Below are 10,529 nucleotides of genomic sequence, written 5' to 3'. Positions count from 1 at the left end.
GAAGATACAGGTCCTTCACTTTTCAGTTATTGCAATAGGGAACGTACTGTATCATTGATTCATCATGCCAACACCATAATAAAAAGATTGTTTTGTACACGGAGAAGATTTGAGAGCAACATACATATAAGATCACTGCGTCACTGAATCAATTGTTACAAGTTATAACAGACAATACAACAATGTTTTATAAAGTGTTAATCTCTCCGTCTGGTCGGTCACCTTCAAATCTATTTTTCTGATATAACAAACTTAACAGCAAAATGATAGACACACAGTAAAAAAAAAAAAAGAGGTTGCATTCATTTTTACTGCCTAGAAAAACACAACCATCAAAGAAGAGATTTTTATGTGGTTCGGTTAAAGTTCCCATCAACCTGCATATGGAGCCACTCCGGATGAGATCCCCGGGACTCGTTAGCTTCTTGTTGCTCATATATTGTTCGATGAACATCTATCGGTAAAATCCCAAGCTATAAACACAAACACCAAGAGCTTATTAGGTTTACTTTTTGATTACTCTTAAGACTTAAAAAACTGATGGAATGATCATAGGTTTTTCCAGATTAGAGACTTACATCTCCTGAAGGAAAACCTCCTATTGTCGGACCAGTACTTGCACCCGAGTTAACAACTTCTAGCTTCATTGACAGAAACTGCACACCAAATTCCATTTTAAGCATGTAAAACCGCAACATCTAATAGAGAGAAACTCGAGATTTTTTTTACCTCAACTTGCCGCTGCAATGACTGAATATAATTGATAATCTCATCGAGCACAAGGGCTTTTCCGATTATCTGAACCAAGGGGAGATATAATGTTAAAAGCTAGAAGTTAAAAAACAGAACATCATTCACAAGACAAAAGAGAAAGGACTAGTTAGTCATGTACCTTATTACATCCCGGGATTATATCTTGAAGAGCCGTCATCTTCTCACTGATTTTTTCTCTTCTAGCCTGTGAAAAAACCAATTGTGATTGTAAATAAACAGTTTTGAGGAATCGATTTGATGTAAACAATATGATTTAGCAGAAGAATTACTCGCTCTGCTAGACTATGCCGGTCAGTAGCTTGTCCTCTTCTTGCTCTCACGTGAATATAATCCTTTGGTGGCTCGGGTTTGTTCTTCTGTTCAGTTGCTTTGCTTCCACCACCCGAACTTGTTTCTCCTTCAGGTCTCATCGAACCATCCCCATTTCCACTTTCAGACCCACAAATTTTTCTTTTCTTACCGCCCGATTCTTTCTATCAAAAAGCAAATAGATAGGAAGTCTTAAGATCCTAAAATTAAATTCTCGATCTAACAACACTTCATATAGATATAATCAATGATCAGTGACAGTGAACATCTATCAAGCTGAAGGTTTGAAGCTCAAATCCAACTCAGTCAAAAAAAAAAAGTCAATGGATAAGGCATCATATCGAACCTATAAAGTAATCCTTGAAGCCTAAACTAAAGACTATGGCTTTGACTCGTTGGTTTTTGGATCATCTCCAAGCTGAGGATCTAAGATTCAAGCTTTGGTTACAGATTCGAATACTGAAAAGACCCAGGAAACAGATCAATACCAATCATAGCCAAATTACCCTCCAAGTTATCCTAGAATCGAAAATCAGGGTTTGGTTTCAATGAAGACAAAAATCTCACCAATTCATTACCGCTGCTGCTCGAAGAAACCATCTTTGAAGAATCGTCTTCGGAGTTCAAATCTCTAGTCTTTCTTCCTCCCCAGCCTGCAGTTAGGTCGGTGACCGTAGATTCCTCCGCCGGCGATATGTCTTTGTTGCCGGAATGTTCAACTAACTCAGACCGAGAAAAGGCTCCACCGGAATTAACCGCTAGACGGAGGCCCGAGCGAACGGCGTCGTTTACAGGGAATGGCCAAATCTCGGAGAGAGTGTAAGAGGAAGGATTGGCTGCGGAGAAGGAGGAATCGTTCACTAGCGGAGGATCCATTTCCAACGATCCAGTTTCAGAATCATAAAAAGGGTTGACCCAGATTTAGGACCCGGATCCGAGAAGTGAGGAACGAAAAAGGAAAAAGATTTGAGCTTTGCGAGGTGTTTATAGGGTTGTGTGTAAGTTGGAGAGAGAGCGAGATAGGGAAGAGAGATGATGAGGAGCAAGTGAGTGAGCTTTTATTATCTGATTATCTATTTTTGTCCCATCATTGCTACTATAAAAGTTTTTTTTCTCACGATATATAAATTATTTTTTGGTATAGGGAGGTGGAGATGAATGTGTTTAGAGATTCGAAAAATTAAGGTAATTCAATTTTCACATTTCTGCAATTAAAAAAGTATATTTACGGATGATGACCTATTGTCTTTTCGTTTTATGGTGTAATAATTCAAAACTCGTCTTCTGTTTTCGAGTTCAGTTTTCCTACTAAGTCAGGGTTTGAATTGTAAGCACACATTGAGTACTAACGAACTTATACCAATTATATTGTGTTTTTCATTTTAAAATCTTTCTTCCTTGAAAAAAAAAATCTACCTTAGCTTGTTATTGTTCATGATTGATAACTTGATATTAATTGGGTCAAAATTCACTCGATAATTTTATCAAACCGTTCCATTTTATGTTATGATTGGTGTAATATTGATATATTGGTTGAAAAAAAAAATTATAAATAGTAGTTGTTATCGAATAATTTTGTATTTCTTGTCTTTTATTTTTTCTTTGTTGATTCTAAGAAACCACACTTCACTTGATCTGGAGGTTTGTATCAGGAAAATAAATTAGTTGAAGGTCTAAACTTTCTTTTTAAATTAGTTGAAAACTGTTTAATACCTTGAAGCCTAAACTGTCCTTTTTAATTAATGAGAAGCCTAAACTTTCATTTTATTTAAATAAAGAGTTTTTCCATTTTTGCTTAAACTATATACAGTATATACGAAAACACAGTTGGCCAATTTAAAACTTAGTTTTCAACAACAAACACCAAGAGCTTACTAAGTTTACATTTTGATTAATCTAAAACTTAAAAAAAAATAAACTGATGGAATAATGATCATAAGTTGTTCCAGATTAGAGACTTACATCTCCTGAAAACTCAATGAGCAAAATTCTAAATCTTTTCGAAAAGATTGAAACTCTGTTCAATTTTTATACACAAAGAACTGAACAAACTTTAAAATTCTTCTTTCACAGTTTTTGGTGTCAGCATTATGAATGTATTTTCAATATATAAGTTTAAACAGAAAATACTTCGAATTCTAGGCAGGATCAACCACAATCATCTGGTCCTTTGTAAGAGTCAAAGTGTGGCCGCTCGTGCCAGGCGCCAACTGATCCATAGATTTCCTCTTCTCATGCACTCTCTGCAACGTCGGCTGATACGGCGGATTTCTACCTTGTCTCAGCGGTGGAGGAGATCCGTCGCAAGCGGTAAAGAGGTTGCAATGAGTCTCATAGCCTCGCTTCTCCTGCATTCCCTGCATCAGATTTCTCCCCTGTCTCTAAGATTTGTCGCTGTTAGAGTTAGAGTTTGACGCCATTGCTATCTTTGCTTTAGTTGTGAACAATACAAAATTATAAGCTCTCCTCTGCTTTGGTTGTGAACAAGAAAACTGTAAGCTCTGTACGGGTTGGTTTGTTGGATATGGCACTTTTGAATATTTTTTAGTGGAATTTATGCCAAAAAAATGAAAATGCCAATCACGTCAAAGGATTTTTTTAAAAAAACTAAAAACTATGCAAACCATTGCTCTCTCTGTTTTGGTTGTGAATAATATGAAACTGTAAGCTCTGCGCAGATCGGTTTATTTGATATGTTACTTTTGAATTTCTTTTAATGGAATTTATGCCGAAAAATGAAAACGTCAGCCACGTCAAAGGACTTTATTAAAAAACTAAAAACTATGCAAACATTCATGGTCTTAAGAAAAGTTTGAATTCAGAATTTTCCATAATACAGAATTTTCACTATGTGTGACTATTTACTGTGGCTTGAGAGAGGAAAACCAAAAAATTAAATTTAGAATTTCCCTTCTTAGTTTTGATGTTAGAACTGAAGAATTCAATATGATCCAAGACTTACCTGATGTGATATACGAGGATATCGGTCTCATAGAGTATGAACTAAATTCTAAACATTTTCAAAAAGATTGAAACCATGTACAATTTTTGTACACAAAGAGCTGAAAGTCAATGTTAAATATCCAAACTTTAAAATTCTTCTTTCACAGTTTTTGGTGTTAGCGTTATAAATGTATTTTGAATACATAAATTTAAATAAAAAGTACTTCGGGTTCCAAGCAGGGTCAACCATAATCATCCGGTCTGCTTTCGTAATAGTCAGACCGAAACCACCGACTTGCGTAGTCATGAGAAAAATAGGAGCCTTATTATCACCTTGAAATTTCTATCATAAGAGAGAATAACTAATTTAGTAAAGAAATAAATGAAATATATTGTGTTTGATTTTAAAATCTCTTTTCCTTGAAATAAAAAATCTAGCTTATAAACATTATTATTTGATCCACCTAGATGATTGATAACTTGATATTAATTGGGTCAAAATTCAATCCATTATTTTATCAAACCGTTCCATTTTATGTTGTGATTGATGTAATATTGATATATTGGTTGAAAATTATAAAACAATTATGAACAGTAGTTGTTATCGAATAAGTTTGTGTTTTTTGTTTTTTTTTTTGACCAAAGACTTTCAAGAAAAGAAAACAAACCCAGTGGATCTTAGTGGTTTTGGGCCTCGCCCACAGTAACTAAACTGGCCTATTACATCAAGGAATTATATTGAACCCACATATTAATCTTGTGGATAGAATTTACATTGAGTACTACAAACTCAAACCGATTCTATATTGTTTATGGTTTTTAGAGTCTATCTTCCTTATGAAAAAATATACTGTATATAGATTGTTATTATTTATAATGATTTATATTTTTCTTATTATTACAACTTGATATTATTAATTGTGTCAAAATTCACTCCATAATTTTATTATCAAACCGTTCCATTTTTGTTGTTGTTATGTTTGGTAAAATACTGATACATTTTCTTCATTGATTCTTAGAAACCACATATGACTTTATTTGGAGGTTTGTTTAAGAGAAAATAAATAAGTTGAAGGTTTGAACTAAAAATCTAAAAATTTGGAGGTTTAAGTTGAAAACCTTTTAGTATATACTTGAAGTTTTTTAATAGTAATTTTCCTACTATATAATCAAATGTTCTATTTTTGCTTAAATTATAGAGCAAAGACGTAGTAGTCACGGAGGAGAATATCAAACCCTAGAACGTGAGCTTACATCTGCTCGTCGTCTTCCTCTGTTTTGTCCTTGTTACTCAGATCTAAAAAAAATCCCTTTTTTTTTCTTTCCTGATTAATTAAGGAGTAGCTATGGTTATGTTTCTAGCTCTAGTTTCGTCTCTTCAAAGGAAGAAGAGGTTATCAACGACGAAAAGAAGAGGAAACGTAAAAAGAAGACGACAAGGAGATGTTTTGGTAGCGCCGGAAAAGATTCCTTTGGAACTCCAGATCGAGATCATGACTAGATTGCTTGGTAAATCGCTTATGAGTTTTAAGTGCCTCTCAAAGTTCTGGTCTTGTTTCATCCGTTCCCGGTATTTTAGCAACCTTTGTCTTACGGTCGCATCCCCACAGCGACCACCTCGTGTATACATGAGTTTGGTGGACCACCAAGCGTGTGATTCAAAGGAGGAGGTCTGCCACAACCCCCAAAAGGCTCGACTGCTATCATTATCGTCATCATCGTCTAGTGATAGTGCTGATGAGTCTTTGGAGCCAGATTTGACCATCCCAGGGATGGGAGGACAAGACATGGTGGTTCTTCGCGGCTTGATTTTATACACAGTTTGCAGGAAGGCGATTATATATAATCCGGCCACTAGACAAAGCGTGACCTTGCCCGCCGTCAAATCCGACATCTTTGCTCAGGAAGAATCTGAAAAGCATGTCAACTACTTTCTCGGACATGATCCTGTTCTTGATCAATACAAAGTAGTCTGCACTGCTGTGACATGGTCGGAAGTTGATGATTTTGAGACTTTAAACTCGGAGCATTGGGTCTTCGTACTGGAAGCCGGAGGTTCCTGGAAAAAAGTCGAGTTTGATCAACAACCTCACATTCCTACAAAACTAGGACTGTGCATCAATGGAGTCATATATTATTTGGCTTCCACTTGGACCTCTAGCGAGTTCGTTATCAGTTTCGACGTTAGGTCTGAAGAGTTCAACATGGTCCAAACACCTGGTTTGGGAAAGTATGTGGGGTTTATAGAGTATGTTGGAAAGCCAACAGTTTTTGATCACACACATCTTCGACAAAATGGCCTGGTGGATTTATGGGTCATGGAAGATGATGGTGGAAGTTGGTCGAAGAAATCTCTTGTTTTGAAGCCTTGTCAGATGCATTTAGTCAATGGCATCACTGATTTGGACCATTTGTACGTGGAATCTGCAACTCAAAACGGCGAGATTATCTTGGTACCGAGACCGATGCCTTCCCCTAATTACTTTCTCTATTATGATCCGCAAAAGAATCATCTGCGGAAGGTTAATGTCAGTGGAATATTCGGCCACGACGGGTTTGGTAAGGTATACATTTTTTTCAAGCATATGGATAAGAGTGGTGAAAGCATCATGCACTTGGAAACTTGAATGCCTCATTTACTTGTTGTTTTTTCGTTTCCCCTTCTCCTTTCAACCTATATGATTATCATTAATCAGCTAAATGTTTTTGTCTTTGATTAATATATCAATACAAGTATTTAATTTGTAATTTTTAAAGTTTACTTGTGTTACAAGCAACCAGTCATGTTTTTCTTTTAATTTTGACATCGTTGAGCCTGGTTGGACTAATTTGTCAATATGAACGTTATTTTTCGAAAATATACTTCTGATTCATCATAACTTATATAACCAGGCCACCATTAGTTGAAGGTTTGAACTAAGAACCTAAAGAAGCATAAACTTTCCTTTTTAAATTAGTTGAAAACCGTTTAATACTTGAAGCCTAAACTTTCCTTTTTTTTTTAAATAATAAGAAGCCTAAACTTTCCTTTTAAATAATGTGTTTTTCTATTTTTGCTTAAACTATATGTGTATATATATAGCAAAGACGGAGGATAACAGATCAAACTCTATATCCTACGATCGTGAGCTTATCTCTGCTCGTCTTCCTCTGTTTTGTCTCTCAACTCTCAGATCTGGAAAAAGAGCCCTATTTTTCAGTCCTGGTTGATTAAGGAGTAGCTATGGCTAAGTATCTAGCTCTGTTTTCGTCTCTTCAAAGGAAGAAGAGAAGAGGAAAAGTCGGAAGAAAAAGACGAAGAGTAGACGTTTTGGTATTGCCGGAGGAGATTCCTTTGGAACTCCAGATCGAGATCATGGCTCGATTGCCTGCTAAATCGCTTATGAGGTTCAAGTGCCTCTCAAAGCTGTGGTCTTGTCTGATCCGTTCCTGATTTTTCAGCAATCTTTATCTTACTGTCACATCCCGACCGCGACAACCTCGTATATACACGAGTTTGGTGCACCACCGAGCGTGTATTGATTCAACGCAGGTCTGTCACAACCCCTGCGAATCCGCACTGCTATCATTATCTTCATCTAGTAATGGTGCTGAGGATGATGAGATGTCTTTGGACCAAGATTTGACATTGCCATGGATGGGAGGACACAACACGATGGTTCTTCGCGGCTTGATTTTGAACACCGTTTGCAGAAAGGCGTGTATATATAATCCGGCCACCAGACAAAGCGTAACCTTACCGGCCATCAAATCCAACATCTCTGCTCCTCAAATAGATGATCTTAACACTGTCGCCTACTTTCTCGGACATGATCCTGTTCTTGATCAATACAAAGTTGTCTGCACTGTTGCGACAAGTCCAGACATACGTGAGTGTACAACCTCCGCGGAGTCGGAGCATTGGGTCTTCGTACTCGAAGCCGGAGGTTCCTGGAAAAGAATCGAATTTGATCAAAACCCTCACTTTCCTACAACAAGGGGAGTGTGCATCAATGGAGTTATATATTATTTGGCTTCCTGTAGTTGTTTTTTAGACAGTGTCCTAGTCAATTTTGATGTTAGAACTGAAGAGTTTAATATGATCATAGACTTACCTGATGAGATAGACAGCGATATTATGGGTCTCATAGAGTATGGTGGAAAACCAGCTATTTTTGATCAAACCATTCTCCGAGACGAGGGTTTAGTGGACTTGTGGGAATTGGGAGATGGTGGAGAATGGTCGAAGAAATCTCTCGTTTTGCAGCCTTGTCAGATGCATCTATTCGACGACGACGACGACATTGATGAATTGGTCGTGGAAAGTACAACTCGAAACGGGGAGGTTTTCTTAACAACGTATGCCTGGAAATTCCCTCGTTACGTTCTATATTATGATCTACAAAAGAATGATATAAGAAAGGTTACAATCAGAGGCATACCGGACCACTGGTTTGGTAAGCCTTATGACTACTACTTCTATTCTTATATCAAGCTTATGGATAAGAGTGAAAGCATCATGCACTTGGAAACTTGAATGCATATTTACTTTCTTTTGTTGTTGTGTTTTTTTTTTCCCTTATCACTTTGTAATTTTTTTGCCTTTAATTAATAATACAATGCAGTTAATTATTATTAATTCATAGTTTTAAAGTTTACTTATGTTGCAAACGAACAATCATGCTGTTCTTTCATTTTAATTTATCATGCATCTAGCCAAATTGGGCTAGTTTGTCAATCTAGATGTATTTTTGGAAAATAGTGATGATTCAAGACTTATATAGTTAGGCCAACATTGGTTTGTCTCAATATCATTTGTTCTATGAAAGTTTTGTGTGTATAAAAAATCGCATACGAACATTCTAAATGGAGGCAACGTAACAGCACACCGGTGCGTAGGATACGAGGATGTTTCAATGGGCCATCATAATTTTAATTTTAAAAATGCGTAACTGCAAAAGCCAAAACTTCAACTATATATTTAAAACGCTATTATGGAGGATGGACGACATGTTCTAGATTTTTTTTTTTTTTTTTGTCAGCATTCTTCACGTTAATTGTTTTGAAGATCGGCGATAAAAGGATACAAAGAATGTAATTTTTCATGTCCGATGATTTCAACATTGCTTAACAAAGATCACCCAAATATTTATTATTTTCCCAATGTCATGAGTGTTCTCTATATTTTACATGATAACTATAATATTACAGTAAAACAGCCATATAGAAATGTAATAAAGTGATATGTAGAGTAAAATTGTGAAGTAAATACAGTTGAAACCATGGGCGAATCTAGCTGAAACATAAGTACAAAAAAAAAAATTTCTAACCAGTCTCAGACAACAAATAGGTCGAATTTTTAATTAAAGCTCTCTCAATAGTTTGAATACTCTTAAAAAAAAATGACGACAAAAAAAAGAATACTCTAAAAACGAAGACCAACCAAAACAAAAAATAGAAGTCGATTTTTTCCGAGAAGTCGTGATATATGATTGAATTAGTGTTATTCCTTTTTTGTTTGTCAACAAGGTAATTGTCTGTACATTAGTATATATATAAGGGATTATATCAAGAAGTCATTTATATGAAGTGGATTATTATTATTGAAAAAGAGCGAGAGAGAATAGTGGGAAAGACAAGTGGAGAAAGAGAAGACACCTGGATGCAAAGGTGTCACACATGAAGCCCAACTCTTCCTTCATTTCTCATTTTCTCATAACCACTTTGGTCTTCTTTTTCTTCTTAATATTCCCTAATTCCATTCTTATTTTTCTTAATTATTTACACAAAGCCGTGCCTATGTGAAAAGAATTGAAACATTAGCTTACGGGCCTATTGTTTTGAAAAAAATTGAAAGATTCAATTTATACTAATTATTAATATCATTAATTATTAAAATTGAAAGATTTAGATTTAGTTTGAAAACAAAAATACTTTTCTTTAATAAAATTAGCAACTAAATTAATAACACAATACAATACTAAGACAACATACATAGCCATCTAAACAGTTCAGCAAATTGATCTTTTTATATATATAAAATTACATTTTCAACTCTTCATTTTTTTGTTGAATTTTTGAAAACTTCTTACTCCCTTTTTCTTCTTTATAAACAACCACATAATCAAAAACTTTTTGCCAATTGTTAAGTTTTTTAATTACAATTTTGTTTCATCTAATATTAGAATTAATTTAATTTGTGATTTGTTAGTTTTTTTGTTTTGGATGATAATTGTTAATACTCATTTTATATGAATTTGAAATGATGATATTATTATTTCTTTTATATGAATTAGATTAGTTTTATATAAATACAACATGAAAATGGTTAATTAGAATTTTTTAACACACAGAAAAAGATTATGATCTTTTTTAAACATCGCCTACGGGCTCTGTATATCTGAGCACGATTCTGTATTTACCCCAATTAGAACTCTAAAATATTTTTTGATGACTAAAGACTTATATTGTTTATACTGTGAAAATATATAGTTTCCAATTGAAAACTAAAATGAAACGAAGGA

At 34.9% G+C, this 10,529-nt stretch overlaps 2 protein-coding genes and 1 pseudogene across 2 annotated transcripts; 2 read left to right on the top strand and 1 right to left on the bottom strand.

The window, feature by feature from the left end:
• Positions 1-108: 108 nt before the first annotated feature.
• On the bottom strand, positions 109-2,139 carry LOC18012028 (transcription factor bHLH79). Its single transcript, XM_006394311.2, has 6 exons — positions 1,651-2,139; positions 1,044-1,247; positions 893-958; positions 730-798; positions 579-656; positions 109-473 (listed from the first exon to the last, which is right to left on the bottom strand). Exons 1-6 carry the CDS (start codon positions 1,957-1,959, stop codon positions 348-350), a joined length of 852 nt encoding a protein of 283 aa, XP_006394373.1. The 5' UTR covers positions 1,960-2,139; the 3' UTR covers positions 109-347.
• Positions 2,140-5,372: 3,233 nt separating this feature from the next.
• On the top strand, positions 5,373-6,653 carry LOC18012027 (putative F-box protein At5g62660). Its single transcript, XM_006394310.1, has one exon. The coding sequence runs from the start codon at positions 5,373-5,375 to the stop codon at positions 6,651-6,653; it is 1,281 nt and encodes a 426-aa protein (XP_006394372.1).
• A 596-nt stretch (positions 6,654-7,249) lies between these two features.
• On the top strand, positions 7,250-8,542 carry LOC18012075 (annotated as a pseudogene).
• Positions 8,543-10,529: the final 1,987 nt, after the last annotated feature.

Source organism: Eutrema salsugineum, unplaced genomic scaffold (assembly GCF_000478725.1).
Source record: "Eutrema salsugineum unplaced genomic scaffold, Eutsalg1_0 scaffold_6, whole genome shotgun sequence".
Classification (NCBI taxonomy): Eukaryota; Viridiplantae; Streptophyta; class Magnoliopsida; order Brassicales; family Brassicaceae; genus Eutrema; species Eutrema salsugineum.
The sequence above is the reverse complement of the archived record's forward strand: the minus strand, read 5'-3'. Positions and strand labels throughout refer to the sequence as shown.

What these genes read in the sequence shown, in the direction of transcription:
- LOC18012027 (XM_006394310.1), top strand. Translation starts at nt 5,373, where the DNA reads ATGGTTATGTTTCTAGCTCTAGTTTCGTCTCTTCAAAGGAAGAAGAGG.
- LOC18012028 (XM_006394311.2), bottom strand. Translation starts at nt 1,959, where the DNA reads ATGGATCCTCCGCTAGTGAACGATTCCTCCTTCTCCGCAGCCAATCCT. An exon ending in TAATCCCGGGATGTAATAAG is followed by an intron (nt 799 to 892) that starts GTACATGACTAA and finishes CCCTTGGTTCAG; the next exon opens with ATAATCGGAAAAGCCCTTGT. An exon ending in CATTGCAGCGGCAAGTTGAG is followed by an intron (nt 657 to 729) that starts GTAAAAAAAATC and finishes TTTGGTGTGCAG; the next exon opens with TTTCTGTCAATGAAGCTAGA.